The following is an 18,714-nucleotide window of genomic DNA, read 5'->3' as shown; positions in this document are numbered from 1 at the left end:
CAACAAAACACTAATAAATATAAAGTAAAAAAATTATTAGAATAAAAGAAATCAGTAAAAAAAAAATTCTTAATAGCAATACAAATTTATTGACAAATTAAAATAATTAAAGAAAAAAAAGTAATTTTTTTTAGAATCATTCTAAAAAAGCTAAAGGTGCAGTAGTTTTTACTAAAGTTACAGAATAATGGTAATTATAATGACACTAAAAATGGCTTTAATATGTTATTCACAACAATCGAATTTTTGGTGAGACAGAATATATCTATATATATATATATATATATAATATTCGACAGCAAGAGAGGAGAATATCACGTCAACAGATTTAGAAAGATAAAATAAATAAAAGGTAATAAAAACACAGGTTTTATTTAAGTTTAAAGTAGTTAACAAGTGATCATAAAATTGGAACAATTAAAAGATAAAAAATAAAAAAAGGAATAAAAAAACCACAAAACAGCTCATAATAATTAGTTAATATTGATAATTCATTAGTTGACAACCGAACACTTTGTCCGAATTTGGCCCTGAGAGCCAGTGAGGACCTCAATGGCTCCCATTCTCTTCATCGACTGTGCGAACTCTGTGAAGAACTTATCTTCATCAACCAATTCTTTTGCAATATCTTCTGCCTCCTCTCTTGTTAGAAGAGCAGCATCTGATTGAAACAAACCCTTCTTCTGAAGAAGGTTTGGATAATAGTCACTATCAAATTTGGTAGAGCTTCCAGGATCCATTTCTACCGTTGTGGTTGTGTCACTTAGACTCTTGCATTTTGTCTTCAAGAATGCAGCATAAGTGGGATTCAAAGAAGGGTCTTGATCACCTTTTCCCGTGAAATTATAAAGCCTGCTACTGAAAGAGCTGCAATGCCCTACTCCAATTGTGTGTGCTCCTGCACATATATTATATTATACAATAAAGATAATTAATTATATAATATATTGATATTTAACAGCAATTAATATTATGAGTGTGTAATATGATTTATATGAATAAAGTTACCTGATAATACAACCAGATCGTGCAAAACTAGACCTTTACTAGCAAAGCTTGCTTTGAGTTGGGTGAAGTTGAAGAAAGGTGCTGGGATATTGGCCAAGGCTTCACTATTTTTTGATACTGTGCCATCTCTTCTACCAGTGAGCACTTCCCACATTGGTTTATTATCAAACTGAAATATATATTTATATCAGGTAAACAAACATGCATCAAATAATAGCCTAAGATTATATATATGACATCTCTCTTAAAACAAAGGAAATTTAACTCAGCATTTTATTTTATTTTTACAAAATAAGCATGTGTTCAGAAACATGTTAAAATATATAAATATGCATTTACTAGGAATCTAAATTCACACTAATTAATTAGGAGAATATTTATGAACGGTTATCTAAACTTACTTGAACGGAAACAGCGTCCCTAGCTGCCAATGCGAGAATGTCAGCACAAGACACAGTCTTGGGACATTTTGCCTCGACCGCAGCTTTTATATCATCTATCACATCAAAGCCACCCAAAGTTAAATTGGGAATTGAATCCTTCTCTGCACTGTTGTTGGCAGTGGAGTTCACCAAAACTGACCCATCACAACCCTGAAATGTTTGCATGGCAACCATATTGTAATAGGCATATCATTTGTTATGTAGCTCCAAAACAAGTTGCATGGCAATTAGCATTTTACATATAAAGTTACCTCTACAAATTATAAGTAAATGTTAGATAATAAACTAATTAAAACTAAAAAAAATTAAAATTATATTCATACCGTGATTTTGAATTTACTTTTAATATAGTTTTAATAATCTTTTAACTAATATGTTTAAGATATTGATTAACTAGATCTAAATTTATATATCAAAATTGGATAAAAATATTGGTAAAAAGAAAACATAAGTATACGTAAAACAATCTTGGAATTAATGTTAACATACCCTGACAAAACAGTCATGAAAATGCAATCTAAGCAACCTGGCCGGCAATTTGGGATCATCATTGACATGCTGTTGGGTTTTTTTCTGAATGATGTATTCAGCTTGTGGGCAAGAACGCTGATAGAACTTCTTCCTGAGGCTGCCTCCTTGACAAACCCCAAGGAAACTCAAAACTACCACACAAGTTATTAGCAAAATTCTCATCTTCATATTCACTTACCAACCTATAGCACGTAATAAGTATCTTGACTTGAGAAAAGGAATGCTTAGCTACACAAACATCGCTCCCTTTTATAGGCATTCTTATGTGTCATCCTTCTAAGGTAAATCCAGATAAGAATTAAGAATTTTTCAATTGATGGGAGAGAATGAGAGATCAATTTCTAATTAATTAACCGGCCGGTGCTTTTTTAATATGTTGCGCAATAATTAGTTTCATGCATCTTCAAATTTCAATCATCGATTCAATATGCATGCTAGCAAGCTAGTTTCATTAAAATAAGCACCAACCAATGGATAGAGACGACACAATTTAGAAATTAATAGAATATATCAACCCAAAGAAAATAAAATAAAATAAAAACTGTTTTTCAATTCTATTATGGTTAGAACATGTCAGTCTTGTATAATTGTATATTCTTTTTTTTAGGTCAACCCTCTTTTAAAGCTTTCTTTCTTTTCTTTTAAGCTTTGACTGTGCATGATCTGGACTAGCGAACTGATGATTAAGTTGTGTTGTTAACTTGAATTTGCACGTCCCTTAATTTTTATCGAATGAATCATAGTGTGATGCAAATGCAGGTAGAATATCTTAAAGTCGTTAGGTTGGCATACAACACGAGAACGCGTTTTTACGTTAGATAGAACACTCTTCTCCAGCATTGCTATGACATTATATACATACATATATATATATATATATAGACACACACACATTCCTTATGTTGTATATACATTAATTTTTTGTTTCTTGTGATCGAAGGTAACTTAACTCAAGTTGCCTATCAAAAACAAACTCAACTCAAGTTATTTGCAATACAAGGAAGTTTAATTAAGAAAATAAAAGAAATATTCAATAGCCAAAGTCAATGCTTATCGGTGTCAAAATGTCCATTCTTAATTTCCAAGTTTGTCTTGTGGCTTGTCCCATAGCACATGGTTGCTCGGAACTTGAGGATGTTTTGTTTTCAAATGCAAATGGTACAGGTATATTTACATTTCCTTTCTATCAATAAACACATATGTCCTTGTTCCTCAACGATTGGATTCTTACCAGTAAACTAGTGTTTAAATCACAACCATGCACACTATTTGACCTTTATATGACACACATAAAAGTCAATGTGCTGCTAAAGGTTGAGTATATGCGTTAATTTATATGGCCATGTATAGCATGTTTGTGAGACAAACATTTTTTTAATACCTTGTTTAGTGTTTACTTGAAAAAGTCATACATTGTGGAAAACTTGGTTAGTTAGACTTCCGATTGCAAAATACATTAGAGTCTACGTTTCATTTGTCAGACGAACAGCAAGGAAAACCAATATTCATTGGAACGGGTTGGTGAAGATGTAGTTTACAGGTAACACTTATGTCTCTTCTTGGGAAAATTGTGTGTTGATACTTCATTAAAGAACCTAAATCTTATATATATAATAACATGCTGGCAAAAATGAATAGTGCTGAAGTCGTAAATTTAGGGATCAAGTTCCACGATTACTGCCTTATAATGTGCTACTTTTTATAGAGTTTACCAAAAGGAGTCCATTTGGTTTACTTAAATAAGAATGGAGTAAAATCTCGTATTAATTAATTTATTCAATAATAAGCTTTAGTTACTTTAATCTTGAATTTTATAAAATATCATTTATTTTAATTCTAAATCTTATAAAATGTTATTTATTTTAATCTTTTTTAGTAAAATAATAATAATAATAATAATAATAATAATAATAATAATAATAAATGGAATAAAAATAATTTAAGATGAATGCTATTTAATAAAGTTAAAGACCTAAACAGAGATTTTATATAGTAGAGAACTAAAATTACTAGTGTAGATGATTTCAAATACCGGAATGAGGATTTATTTAATGAGAATAAAAATAAATATATATATATAAATATTCACTGAATTTTGGCAAGAGAACACATTAAAAATTCAAAATAAAATAGTCAATAATAATAATAATAATAATAATTTCAAAATAAGATTATTTAATACATATTTCTTAAATTAGTACAATATATAATAAATATTTTTTTAGAGTTTAAAAATACACATCTTAAAATTATTAAAAGTGATTAATTCGTTTCATAATTTTTATATTATTAAAAGAAAAACACTTAATATTTGTATTTCTCAATCACAACATTTATAAAAACCACCATCATTATCAATTATTATCTAAATAACAAAAGTTAGATGTAGTAAATTTATACAAACGTTTCTCACTTCTTTCTCCACCAATAAAGTTCAGCATAGTTGTCAAATAATTGAATTTTTTAAATTTACCAACTAAGGTTTAATTTTTTTTACTATATTATAAGAATAAATTATTAAAAGAGATTAATTCGTTTCATAATTTTTATATTTCGAAAAAATTAGAATCTAAGCATCAATTATAATATATTTTTATTTACCCCAAAGTGGCCAATTTTTTGCAAAATTGGAAGGATTTACTCATATTCTCAAACGATGTATAAAGAGAGGGTAATGGGGCCCATTCCTAGATTGTAATGAAAATGTATAGAATCTTTGCCAAAATCACATTCAGTCAATGCACCCAAAAGGAAATCACATCCAACTTAGTAAACTTTTCAATCTGACATAGTTTGACGTTTATTTTGCACTCAACAAGCAAACTCATGCATGCAAATTACAAATTACAAAAAGTGAAGTGGTAAAACCATTGTGTTGTTTCATTTTGTTGAGGGCTGTTAAACAAAGGGAAAAAATATATCTCTTAATTCTGTCTGTATATCCAAAACACACTTTCTTCACATTTCGTTCTTTAGTTATTTCCTTTCTATTTTAACCATTACCCAAATAAAAACATTACACTAATATTTAATTCTATTTATTAAAATTTAAGTATATGTCTTATCTAAGAATATGAAGAAAGAGTATACTTTAAATTCACTGATATTCATATTATTCTTACTTACATTTTCTTTGATTTATTATTAACCTATTAATACGAAACTTTAGTTTACTATTTTTTTTTCAAGTTCAATTAGCTTCAATTTAATTTGTAACTTACATTTTAACTTGAGTATGTAGTTCAAATTTGATTCCTTATAACAGGTCTCTGTTCTTTTTAATTTTATTTTTTTTGCATTTCAATTTATTTTTTGGGCTTGTATTTTCTTTCTTGTTTTTTTTATGTCATAGGTCTATTTTTAATTTTTAATTTTATTTTTCATTTGGCTTGTTTTTTTATTAAAAAAACTCTTTTTTGACCATTTATTTTTTAGTTTCAAGGAATTTTTTAAACCAAATTCTAATACCATATTAGAATTTGAGTGTATGTTTGATTAAATAATATAAAAGAGATTAAATTTTAAGTTTGAGTGACATATTTATTTAAAAAAATTTAACTATTTTAATTCCTAATCTTCTTTTTAATACATATTTAAATTTGTGACATACCTAAAAAAGATTATTATCAAATGCTACTCATTTTAAAATGTTAAATTTTTTAACCACCCTCATGATTATTTTACCGACCACAATTTTTTACCTGATAAGTTATACTACCGACCATTTGAGGTAAAAGAAACATTTTAATAATAATCAAAAGAGGTATAATTAAGTGACAAATGACAAGGATAAATTGAAGAGCCAAATGCTGGGTTGGTGATTAATCAGAATCTAGATAAAGGGGCCTGCGTACAACAATGACACAGGGTTTCTAAAACATTCTGAAAGTACAAAGAGAGAGATTGTGAAGAACACTGTTGCAAATGCAAAACATGAAAACGACCAAAGACAAATAAAATAGTGTCTGACTCTGTTTTGAATTTTGAATATTGGCTTTTGGAGGGAGCGAGTGTCTGAAATATGATCTGAATCTGAATGTATTTTGTGAATGAACGTAGAAACAACTCAATTGCATACGATGCACGTACAAGGTTGAATGGGTCCCATCATAATGATCCCATGTATATGTATATGTATATATTGGGGACTCAAGTGGGTCGACAAGGATCCAACAACTTCCGCTCCTTGTCTCCATTCCTCAAGCTTGGCCCATATGTTGGGACCAGCCCTTTTTCCTCCATTCCACTGCCACTCTCCTTTCTTTCAGATTCTCTATTTTTAATCACAATCAGTTTTTTATGTGTTATTTACTCTTTTTGTTTCTTGTATTGGAACAAAACAAAGTAATATTCTTGTTATTTCTTTTCAAAATTTTGGTATAGCCAAATGAAAAACCTTTATAGTTAGTAATTTACAGTTGCAGGATAAATGAAACATTTAAAACTTGCACTCTGAAGTCTTTAATTTGTTCAAGACAAATGTTAATGAAAACCAGTTAAAGAATACAAATTGTTAACATCCTTTTCTCATAACTTCTTATTTTTAACTAAATGAAATAATCTATTGATTCTTAAATCAGTATAAGACCCATTGATTAATAGTCCCACTTAAAATGGGGCCAGTTTTGGTGCAATATTCACCGGCTCTTTGCGCTCAAAACAAAAAGTTGTCGTAAAACAATTGACTTTGCAGGATGATAGTTTCTTGAAAGCATGTAATTTAGGACAAGGTTGTAAGTTAAATATAAACAAAAGAAGCCTCACGTTGAATAATAATAGAAAAGTAGAATAATATGTGTAAGTGGTGTTTAGTTAACGAGTAATTACTTTCCTAAGAGAGTTGATCCTTTGTGGTAATGTGATCCTATCTATTTATAATGCATTGAGGCTCTTACATGATGAAGAATTGAAAAAGCCACTTAAATCTTAAGTGCCGTCAAAAGAAGACAGATTGCATAGGATCCAACTAGCTAAGGCAAAATGACAAATGGTTTTAGTAAATCAATGTGAGAGAAATAACCAAACAATAATAATAATAATGAAGAAGAAGAATTACCACTCTTCAGTCTTCATATCCTTTAATCACGCGAATCATATAAAAAGGAATCATAGTTGTTGGAAACACAAAAGTTGTCTCTCCAATAATAAGATGAATAATAAAAGAAAAAGGAAAGCATGTGTCATGGGACAATCACAATCATCTCTGACCCCAGAAACCACAAACCAGAAACCAAAAACAAAATCAACTTTTTTGCAACGGTCTTCACAAATTCGAATTCCACTGTCCAAGCCGTATGTTTTCTCCTGAATTTCTTGGAAATTGCTTATTTCTTTGTATCACGGTTTAACGAATTTTTTAATGTTTTTTTAATAATTATTTACTAAAATAAAATTAAAAATAAACATATTTCTAAATTTTTACCACGTTAGACTGTGTTTCATATTTAAGAGAAACGAAATTATTTTTTTAATTTTAATATATCTATTTCATTTAAAATAAGGATGAAATCAATCAGTAACACATTTATTTTTTTCTCTTCCCACTAATACAATTTATTTTTTCTTTTTCTCTCCACAACTAATATCATTTAATATTTTTTTTTGTAACTCTACACCATTCACACAACACAACACAACTTATTTATTTTTTTCTCTCTTCTCTCCCTTTATTATTGGTCCAGATGTATTTGCAGAACTGTATTTTTAAATTCAAATTTGTATTTTACCTTTCATCTCTATTGTATACAAAACGTGATATATATGTTCTGTTCTGGTTAATTTCGTCCTTATTTTAGATGAAATAGACAGATTAAAAATAAAAATAAAAGTCGTCTCTCTTAATACGAAATACAGTTTGACGTGGCAAAAATTTGTTCCAAACAAAAAATATGTTTATTTTTAATTTTATTTTGATAAATAATTATTAAAAAATATTAAAAAAATCATTAAGTCTTGTATCACATCGTACCAAAGCACGTGTTTTTTTTTTTACCATGACAAACTCTATCTTGACCATAGAAAATTAGGTTAAGTCTTAAAAAAAACATGTAACTCTATTTATAAACTTGTTAATGTAAAGTGTTTTTATTCTTTTGTTTAAATGCATGTTAAATTATATTAAAAGTATGATATCACGTTTGCTTATTTTAACAAACATATTCGTTTAAAAGAAAAACATGTATTATAATTATTTAGATTGACCCTTTGTTAATCTCTCAGCCTTTCAATAATAATATCCTATCCAGTAAAAATAGGGATATCATTCTCTTCTTAGTACTTTCTAATATGAAAAGAAAATAGTAATAATATTATAAATTATTTGAACAAGCTTCTTGATGCAACCACCTGAACTCATTATGCGAAGCGTCAAATTCTGATTTTGAGTGTTTGATTTCCATCCAAATAATATCTTGGATAATTTCTTTATAAATAATCACAATAACTTAGGAATGTTATGATTTGTCTTTTGTGTTGTGAATTTAAAAGCTGTTGTGTCCCACTTTTTTTTATGGCTCAAAATAGATAGCAAGTGGGTAACTTGATTTTACAAAGTTAATAATTTATTTTTCACAACCAAAAAAACACATTATTATTATTATTATTATTAAAGTCCCAACTATAACTTTTGGGTGTGACTTTAAATACATTTTATTAAGGCCCGGAAACCCATGTGCATGTTCCACTATAGCTCTTGCTAATTTATTATTTGATTGGATGCGAAGAGAAAATACAATGCATAGAAAAAGTAAAAGGAAATAAAATAAATACAAGAGAGGATTAAGTTTGTGAGCACAATAGAAAAAGTTTAAGTACATTAATAGTATAAAAGTTTTTTTACAGTGTCATTTAATTAATATTTGTTATATAATTAAATTTTTTATTAATTATTTTAAAACTCATTTAAAGGAATTTTTAATCAATTAATAATATACAAAATTTACACAAAAAATATATAAAAAACTCATAAAAAAATTAATGTCTGCATTTTTTAAATTAAATATTTTATTATTTTTATTCTTGAAAAAATATAAAATATCAATGGAAATACGTTGAGAAGTTATTTTATAGGTTGCATCATCCCTAATAATTTATCTTTAGTTGTTATTTTAATTTGTTTCCTTATAAAAAAAATAAGCACACATATTAATCTCACGAGTTGAACAAACAAAACTCATGAGTAAATTGCACACAAAAAAGCATTTAAAATAAAGAAAATAAGACCTCAATTCAAGAAAAGAAAATTCATATTTAAAGTCTATTTAAAAAAATTATATTTATTTCACTTAAAAAATGTTAACCAATTATTTGTTATATATAAAATGTAGAGTCTCCTTAAAATATTGAGCGTTATATATTTATGGTTTCTCATTTATTATGCTAGCTATCATTTAAGAAGATGGTAGGAAAATTTTTAAGGGAATCGTTACTCAATACCGTATGATTTGATGAGAAATATCATATTATGTTAATGTATTTTTTTTTTCTCATAATCTTGATAAATATTAACATTTAATGAATTAAAAACCTAAATAAATACTTTTAATATTCATTAAAATTGTTAACATATCATTCTTAATCTTTTCTAACCTCTTCACATAATTAAACTCTCTCTATATCTACTCTTAAATATGAGATCTCTTAACTAATTTACAATAATAATAAAAAAAATACAATCACCAGTATTAATAACATTGAATTTTTTAAAAATTTAGATAAATTTTCTAAAATTTTGATTAAAATTTTTGAGACAAGTTATCTTGTTTACTTTTTACTTAAATTATTACTAAGATATTTTATAATTATAAATTATTGCAATAAATAATTTATAAACTTCTGAAGAAAAAGTATATATAGGTATCTAAGGGGATGATGGTTTTATTAAAGATTTAATTTGTTTATTTCTTAATGATGAAAATTAAATGACCATCCAATCTAAAATCTTGTAGCTGTGTATATTTGCAAAGTCCAACCTTTCTTTCAATGGTTAATGATTGACAATGGTGTTTTAGGAAGCAATTTTGAACATGCTTGTAATTGAAGGATTCCCATATTGCAACCCCAAAGACTTGCATCCAACAAAGATAATTATGCCCTCTATTCACCTAAAACAGTAAACCCAACTAATTCCCCAACTGTATTTATAAATCCATAACCTAAACTCAATAAACATGACCTACCACTCATCACCTCCCAATATAAAAATGTATGATCTAATTAGACAAAAATTAAGTAAAATAGTATAGGTTTTGTTAATATTTTTCTTTTAATAATGAGAGAATATTAATAATTACTTCTATTATACTAATTAAACAATTCAAAATAAAAATATAATAAAATATTACTAATTTCTTATTATAATATTTAATAACAAAATTATTGATTAATTTTTTAAATAATATATTTTTAAAAAAATTATTAATAAAGTGATAAAATTTTATTTTATTATGAATGATAAAATTTATCTTTAAATATTTTTAAATAATAATAATTAATAAGAACTATCAAATTCATTTAAAAATAATCATAGTATTTAAAAAATAGATTTCAATTCCTATAATAATTTTTAAAAAATAATTAATTTTAAATACTTAAACTTAATTTAAAAATTAAAATTAACAAAATCTTTGAACTTAACATCTCGAATTGTGATTAAAAGGAATTAAGCTATATTAAAATAAAGAGTATAAAATGAAAAAAGAGAAGCTAATCATCTTGGTAAATGAGTGATAAGTCCCCCGTTTGAGAGTAAATTGAGAGAAGGTGGTGTTTAAATGGAGCAGAAAAGGACAGGGTAGCACAGATGGATAATAAAGTGAAGGAAGAGAGAGAAAGTGGTGGGCGTTTGAAGTTTAAACATAGAGAGAGAAAGAAAACAAAGGAAATTGAATGCAACGGAACAAAAGACATTAACTAAGGAGCGAGGAACCAAGGCACTGAGCCACTCCCACTCATCTCAAATTTAAAACTCCCATCAAAGAGAGAGCAATGACAGGGATCGTAATGGTGACTAAGGGTGGTGGTTGCGGTGGCGGTGGCAAGAGGAGCAGAGTCTCTGGAACCACCGAGGAAGAACAACACAACCAACTCTCCCTCGTCGCTCTTCTCTTGGCGGCTATAAGAAAATCAATGGTTTCTTGCAGGGTCGACCAACCCGACGATGTAATCTCCACCGTCCATCACATGGAGATCGGATGGCCTACCAACGTCCAACACATCACTCATGTCACTTTCGATCGCTTCAACGGCTTTCTCGGTCTCCCCGTTGAGTTCCAAGTCGAGATCCCAGCTCCCGTTCCCAGTGCCAGGTAATTTCTTCAAACGCATTCTCTTTTTCTTAGATTTCATTTGGGTTTTGCTTCTCATGTGAAAAAATTTAATTTTTTTTTGGTGGGAATGAACATTTTTTTAGATTAAGGTTGCAAATTTCTATACGTCAATTTTCAAATGTTATAATCTAGCCTTCTTTTATTTTCTGCTGCTGATTTTTATTCTTCCCTGGGCCCAACATACCCATGTTTTTGTTGCATCTTTCTAACTTGTGATTTCTTTTCATGTGGGTTTCCAGTGTAAGTGTGTTTGGTGTCTCAGCAGAATCTATGCAGTGCTCTTATGATTCTAAAGGAAACAGTGTTCCCACTATTCTCTTGCTAATGCAGGACCGTTTATACTCACAGGGAGGCTTAAAGGTACTGATTGTATAATATATTTTGTCATTTACAACACTAAGGTTCTTCGAACAGTCAGATTCAGATAACATCTATTTTGTGTTTTTCTTTTCAGGCTGAAGGTATATTTCGTATAAACCCAGAAAATAGTCAAGAGGAGCATGTGAGGGACCAGTTGAATAGAGGCATTGTGCCAGATGACATTGATGTTCACTGCTTAGCGGGACTAATCAAAGCTTGGTTCCGAGAGCTTCCCTCAGGAGTGCTTGATGGACTTTCCCCTGAGCAAGTTCTTCAGTGCAATACAGAAGAAGATTCTGTTGAGCTTGTGAGGCAGCTAAAGCCAACTGAATCTGCCTTACTCAACTGGGCTATTGGTCTTATGGCCGATGTTGTGGAAGAGGAAGAGTTTAACAAAATGAATGCAAGAAATATTGCAATGGTTTTTGCTCCAAACATGACTCAGGTATGCTCACATACACGTTTTCTGGTAAAATTGTTAGTGTTTGCTTAATGTTCTTCTATAGTATTTTATTTTAGGTTATCCCTTTCCTTTGTTTTGGCCAAATGATATGTTATTTAAACAAATAAACCATTGTTATCTTATTTCACATAAGTAAGCAGTAGTTTCCACTTTCCGTTACCAAACAAGTTGCCATATTTTGTTTACCATAGGCTATTCTACTCTTATGCATATAAGAAATATGCACACTGCGAAATTGTCTATTTTTAATTCATCTTTATTTCCTGGAACAGATGTCTGATCCTCTAACTGCCCTGATGCATGCGGTGCAAGTGATGAACTTACTCAAGACACTGATAATGAAGACACTTAGAGAACGTGAAGAAACAGCTACAGGTGGGTATTCTCCTATGTCATTTCACTCGTCAGATCGCCAATCTGAAGATGAATATGACAGTCAGCGAGAAATGGACACCAGCGGTGAATTGAGAGGAACCAAATCAGATTATGATGATCATGCTCACTACAGCCATAGTAGTGAAGAGGAAGAAGGGGAGGCTGAATCTTTAAGTGAGATAGAGGAATGCTTCTTGAAACAGTTGGATGAGAACACCAAATCATTCTCAGAAGTACCTGCAGGTAATTTGCAAGAGTACGTTAGCTCCAGAAGTTGCTCTGGCTATGTCATGGAACCTGCTACATCAGTTTCCGACAGCAAAGCAGGGAATTCCTGCTCGAGGACAACACTGACTAGTTTGAGCTCAAATGTTGACACAAGTAGTCCATCAATAGGATATGCTGGCACCAATGATATGGATATGATGGATAAATTTACGGATTCTATTTCACCGGTGCCACTTCTTGCTTCTAGTTAAGAACTGTTTTTTATAAGGTTTAGTACAACCATGTTTTCCAGATTTTGTCTCTACAAGCAGTAGATTTGCTTGTGTAAATTAATACATGGAGTAGGAACTGTTTTCTTGTTGTGTATTATGGGATGGTTATGTTCAGTTTAGGGCTGAATTTGACCAGGTTCTGTATGTTCTTGTAGTGGACAACTCTAACCATGACATATGGGAATGGGCTAAGGTGTAGCCCTTCAAATTTCAGGTGGTGAAAATGCTAAGCATCGGTGAATTCCTATGGTGGTTTAGCCTGATATAGATGCGTGCTTTGTATCTTGTCGTATGGATCAAAATTTGAAGGATTCCATATTTTATCACCACAATATCTCTACATTGAATCCTTGTTCTTCATTTTGTAAGTTTGGTTGGCTATCATTAGCAAACATTACAAAATGCGTGAAGAAAGCTGAAAAAGTTTACCCGTGTAACATTGAAGTAAATCGAAACTTGATCAAATAAAACTAATAATCTGTGAAATGTTTGGCTATTTCATTGTTATTATGAATTTATGATACTGCACTGATTTGGATAGTAATAGACTTTCAGTTATGGGAAGAACACGTTATATTGCAATTAGAAAAATATTAACTGATAATAATGTTGTGATAAAATAATGAACTCGGACTGGAATTGATCGATTCCAGTAGAAATTCGCACCATGCAGACAGCTTCAGAAAGTCAAGATTGGAGGACTTTTAAGTGTGTTTAGATGAAAGTTTGTCATTTGATTTTAAATGATTTTATAGAATTGATTTTGGTTGAAAGTGAGCTTGAAGTGAAATGATTTATATTTAAAAATTTATAATAAAATTCTTTCTTTACTCATGCAAATTTTATCTTTTCCTTGCTTCCTATCAGATTTGATTGTTGGGTTAAATTTTCATTGGAAATCCTAAGCTAACCTAAAACAATATGATGTTTATGCTAAAAGGATGGCTATCCAAACTAATCAACACTTAATTTTCTCTTTGATTTTGAAAATAAAAAACATAAATTAGCAAAAATTATCAAACCAAATTGATCACCCAATCTATTTTAATTAGTTTGAATTTTTTTCTTTATTGAGATTGAACTAAACCAATCGGGCAGACATGGACACCAAACCAAAGGACAAGAAAAATTTATCAATATGGGTTGACACAAGTGACAGGGATGCATCCAAGGAGGAGAGTGCGCCCCAGGCCCCCCTCCCCAAAATTTTTTGAAGTAATATAATTATGCATATCAATAAAATCAGTACAATTACTAGAAAATTAAATTTCTTATATTTGACTATGAGAAAGATTATAACTAATTTGTAATATATTTTTCTCAAAAGTCATTATTTTTTTAATAGTTACCTAAAGATACGTTTAGTATATATTAAGAACATAATTATATATTAAAGTATATTTTTTCCCCTCACTTGATTTACAGATCTACCTTGTCAAAGATTTGGAGGAAAACTCTTACCTTTTCCATAGGCATCAGGTTGAATCCTCTTAAAGTTATCTAAAATATAGCTTAATATACATCCTCATTTGAGAGAACTTAACACTCAAAGATTAGTGAAGTACTTATGACTAAATTAATGAAACTATTTACAATTTACAATAATCTTCTAAGTTGGGCTCTCTGAGTCTCCTAGAATGTCATTAGTGTGAAACTGAGTGGTATTGGGAGTGCTATTCCCCTCCTACCATTTGATTAAAGAAAGAAAAAAGATTAGAAAAATGGGAAACATGGGTTTATTGAATTAAACGTTGCAAAGTCACATTTTACAACAGCTAATAGCCAAGCCAAGCCCCGACTACTTTCGTGGACTAGCCAGCTGTGTCTACCTTTTCTGATTGTTCTTAGCCTTTTACTGGTTGGTGGCGCGTGATCACCTGAATTTCAGAGGATAAAATGCAAATTGCATAGAAAGTAATTCTGAACAACATTCAATGAGCAATTATGAAATATGTATGTAGTGAAAATGACATATTTACCTTCCAATTGATAAAAACATGAAATAAAACCACAACAAAATAGTTAGCTAGCTGCATCAAGCATTTACAAAACATTTAAAGCATTTTTCTAAGCTACATAGAAAAAATAAACGAAAATTCCAATCAAGAACAGTAGACAAATATGGATCAGAACAATGATTTAGAAAATGGAACTACAACAACTTAACACAACATAATCAAGATGCCAAGCAAGCTTCCCAGAATAGCCTGTTCTTTTCCACCTCATCCACAAACTCTTGGCCTGAATCAAAAGACACGTAAGATTTCATGTTTTCTTCATGCATCTCATCATCATCTTCACAACATGACACTCCAAAAACATCCTCTTTCTTCTCATCATCATCATCATCATGTTCATCCCAAGACACATACCCATCAAGATCAGCAGCATTACAAGCACCAGATCCATCGTAGCTACAAGATAGAGCATCATCATTATCATTACAAGCATCACCATCATCATCTCTGGCTATTTCACTACCCATGATGGGATCACAATCCACTTCAGAGTCACCAGAGGCTTCAAAGTGAATGCAAGAAGAAAAATCCACAGGCTCCTTCCTGTCCATCGACCTTGCAGTAACTAGTAATAAGGGAACTTTTTCCTTCTTCTTTTCTTTCTTAGTATCCGAGTTTGATGTGTAAGGATCCTATCCTATTCTACAACAACCACCACCACTGGTCTTGAATCTCACAGGCTACTCAAATAAGAAGAGAAAGTGGGGTCTCTTGTTTGACACTTTTGGTGACAGAGACTGGCCAAAATTGCAATCTTTGGCCTCACCCAAATGGGACTCGTCATTATTTAAAATGAGTTTGTGATGGTTTTCTAGAAGTATTAGAAACCTAACAAATGCATGCGGCGGGCAAAAAGCAATAGCAGCCAACATGGATTAGTACTCATGCTCTTCTAGAAGAAATGGTAGACTACACAATGATTTAACATCAAACCACCCTTATCTCTTAATCTTTATTATGTATAAAAGCTTATTTAAATTGGTTTTGGAGGAGATTAGGAGATAGAACCTATTATTCTAGCTGGTTTCTAATTTCTATTTGTTTGTTTTGTTTTGTCGTTGGTTGCGTACACACCACTAGAATATCAATGCGGCATAATATAATTTCAAAAATATATTCAGTATATTTTTAAAATATATCTAATATATTTTAATTAAACTGAAAAAAAAAATCATTTCATTCCATTTTGCTTTTTCCCGTGTTTTGCCATGTGGATTATAAAAATTTTAAACTTGCACATTCTTAACGTTTAATTCAGACATAAACTATCATCATTAAGGTAAAATTTAAGTGGCGATTTTGTCTGTAATTCAGATTAAATAATATACTTTTTAGATCTTGTTAAAGCAATTGTTCACATAACGATTCAACAAAAGAAGATCTTATGGCCAAATTCTAAGAAGTTAGCAAAATAAAAATTGCTTTAAACATGAAATAATAAACCTAACCATTTATCACTTTTTTTTTTGTTATCGTAATAAAAGCAAATATAGAAACTTTTTTTTATGAGCTTTTTTCTCAAAATTCAAAAAATATAGAATTTTTTGTAAAATTATAAAAATACGATTTTTAAAAAAAATTGTCATTGATGATGTTTGACTAAAAACTGCCAATGACAATTTTTAATGTATTTTTAAATATTTAATTATTTTATTAAAAATTATCATTGATAACTTTTAATTTTTTAATATTTTTTTAAAAAATTATCGTTGACAATTTTTGAAATTTTATCATTTTTTATTTTTAAATTTTAAATTTTTATACTGCAATAAAAAATGAAAATGAAAATTTTAAATTTTATATTCCTGTGATTTAAAAAAAAATATTTTTTAAATTAAAAAAGCCATATAAAAAAAAGTAACCAACAAATATATTTTTAGAATATGTGTATATAAAAAGTTTAAAATAATTACATGACGTGTGCAACTTTAGGTAATTCCGTGTTGGGTATTGCGTATGTAAAGCAAGTTATGGACTGCACGAAAGGTATGGCAGCAGTAGAAAAATCTTTGGATCTTTTAAAGTTTTGAGGCTTTTGACTTGTTTCTATGTCAGTCCATCATTGAAATCTAGAATCCAACTCAACCAAGGAAAGCCGAAAGCATAAAGACAAAGGTACAACACCAAGTAATCAACCCACAGCCACATTATGCCTTTGTTTTGACCTGTGATGGACAAGTTATTTAGAAAAAATGAGAAACAGAAGAAGAAAGAAATGGAAAGAAGCAGGAGAGAAAATAATAATAAAATTAGTAAATTTTTGCAAAGATAGTTATGTCCTTATGTTGGAAATGATAATGTTTTGTCACTAATGTTTTTTCCTTTCTCTTCATTTTTTTCAATGAAATGGAATGCCATTTAATAATGAAATAATAATATTAGCTTTTATGATTGATTTTGATTACTTAAAATGATAAAATTTTATTAAAATATATCCATTATATTTAATATACTAAATAATGTTTTATATAAAGCTTATATTTTTTTTAAATATCAAAAAACAACCTTAAAAAATTATCTAATCAAAACCATTTTTCATATACGTGCCCATCATTACATTTGTTTTTCTTCTCATGCTTTTTTTTTTAGCTATATATAGTTTGTTTACAAATCACTTGTCGAAAAAATATTCCCTTCACGTGTTTTTTTTAAATGTATAGTATTGTGGAGAAATTTGCCACCTTAGAACTTTCTCATGTGCGTTTTACACGTGGGATTTTGGCTCAATTTTTCATGCATCTACCACATGATAACATCTTCACTTTGAAAAAACACAGTTAATTTTTTTATATTTTAATTTATATATGATTTTAGCCTTTTCAATTTTAATTATTTATATTATTTTGAATATTTTTTAAAAATTTTGTTAAATGATTAATAAACATATAATAATGGTTTATATATTTTTTATTTTTATTTTAAACATATAATAACAAATTTTTATTTTTATTTTTATTAAATTATAAAAATTAACAATGTATCACAATTTTATTATATTTTTTATATTGTGAACTATTTAATGAAATTTTAATATGCCAAGAGTTAATTTACATAATTGAAAGATTAAAAATTTAAATATAAATGGTTAAATTAGAGAGAATAAAATTATATATAATTAAAGTATGAAAATAAAAATTAAAATAAAGTTTTTCAAAAATATCAATTTCAATTCTTAAGATTAATTTTAAACAACTAAAATAATTTAATTTTAAAACATCTTTATTGTATTAAACAGAAAAATAAATATTATATTTTTATTGAAATAATTTATTATTTTTAAATACTGAAAATCAATTTTTTAAAATTAGGATTAATAATTATTTTTATTTCCGAAAAAGACACGTTCGTCTTTGTCTATTTTCGCTGAATCCGTAATGCAGCACGTTTGAAACATGGATGAGCCCATCGAATTGTGTGTGGAAAAAGTTTTCAACGCCAAATTTCAAATATCCTATACATTATTTATTTAGTTATTTATCTTTACATATATATATATATATATATATATATATATATATATATATATCTTAACGATATTTTACAAAATTTTAAAAACTAAAAAAATATTGTTCTAAAGTTACTCATGAAGAAAAAGTCGATTGTCAAAAGACAACTAAAACTTGGAAAACCAAAAATAAAAAATCTTAAAGTGTTCTTAAGAAGATAAAAACAAAAATTTATTGAATAATA

General features: G+C 28.8%; 3 protein-coding genes across 3 annotated transcripts; 1 reads left to right on the top strand and 2 right to left on the bottom strand.

Moving 5' to 3' along the window:
- Positions 1-494: 494 nt before the first annotated feature.
- On the bottom strand, positions 495-2,150 carry LOC113873365 (peroxidase 3-like). The gene is made up of 4 exons (XM_027511462.1): positions 1,941-2,150; positions 1,410-1,601; positions 1,009-1,177; positions 495-898 (listed from the first exon to the last, which is right to left on the bottom strand). The coding sequence occupies exons 1-4, from the start codon at positions 2,148-2,150 to the stop codon at positions 495-497; spliced, it is 975 nt and encodes a 324-aa protein (XP_027367263.1).
- Positions 2,151-10,942: 8,792 nt separating this feature from the next.
- On the top strand, positions 10,943-12,985 carry LOC113873327 (rho GTPase-activating protein 2). Its single transcript, XM_027511398.1, has 4 exons — positions 10,943-11,287; positions 11,548-11,668; positions 11,763-12,113; positions 12,404-12,985. The coding sequence occupies exons 1-4, from the start codon at positions 10,968-10,970 to the stop codon at positions 12,983-12,985; spliced, it is 1,374 nt and encodes a 457-aa protein (XP_027367199.1). The 5' UTR covers positions 10,943-10,967.
- Positions 12,986-15,182: 2,197 nt separating this feature from the next.
- On the bottom strand, positions 15,183-15,575 carry LOC113873850. Its single transcript, XM_027512201.1, has one exon. It carries the CDS (start codon positions 15,573-15,575, stop codon positions 15,183-15,185), a length of 393 nt encoding a protein of 130 aa, XP_027368002.1.
- Positions 15,576-18,714: the final 3,139 nt, after the last annotated feature.

Source organism: Abrus precatorius, unplaced genomic scaffold, assembly GCF_003935025.1.
Source record: "Abrus precatorius isolate BTA unplaced genomic scaffold, Abrus_2018 Scaffold7, whole genome shotgun sequence".
NCBI classification, from domain to species: Eukaryota; Viridiplantae; Streptophyta; class Magnoliopsida; order Fabales; family Fabaceae; genus Abrus; species Abrus precatorius.
The sequence above is the reverse complement of the archived record's forward strand: the minus strand, read 5'-3'. Positions and strand labels throughout refer to the sequence as shown.

What these genes read in the sequence shown, in the direction of transcription:
- LOC113873365 (XM_027511462.1), bottom strand. Translation starts at nt 2,150, where the DNA reads ATGAAGATGAGAATTTTGCTAATAACTTGTGTGGTAGTTTTGAGTTTC. An exon ending in TTCATGACTGTTTTGTCAGG is followed by an intron (nt 1,602 to 1,940) that starts GTATGTTAACAT and finishes CAAACATTTCAG; the next exon opens with GGTTGTGATGGGTCAGTTTT. An exon ending in GGGACGCTGTTTCCGTTCAA is followed by an intron (nt 1,178 to 1,409) that starts GTAAGTTTAGAT and finishes TATATATTTCAG; the next exon opens with TTTGATAATAAACCAATGTG.
- LOC113873327 (XM_027511398.1), top strand. Translation starts at nt 10,968, where the DNA reads ATGACAGGGATCGTAATGGTGACTAAGGGTGGTGGTTGCGGTGGCGGT. An exon ending in ACTCACAGGGAGGCTTAAAG is followed by an intron (nt 11,669 to 11,762) that starts GTACTGATTGTA and finishes TTTTCTTTTCAG; the next exon opens with GCTGAAGGTATATTTCGTAT. An exon ending in TTGCTCCAAACATGACTCAG is followed by an intron (nt 12,114 to 12,403) that starts GTATGCTCACAT and finishes TTCCTGGAACAG; the next exon opens with ATGTCTGATCCTCTAACTGC.
- LOC113873850 (XM_027512201.1), bottom strand. Translation starts at nt 15,575, where the DNA reads ATGGACAGGAAGGAGCCTGTGGATTTTTCTTCTTGCATTCACTTTGAA.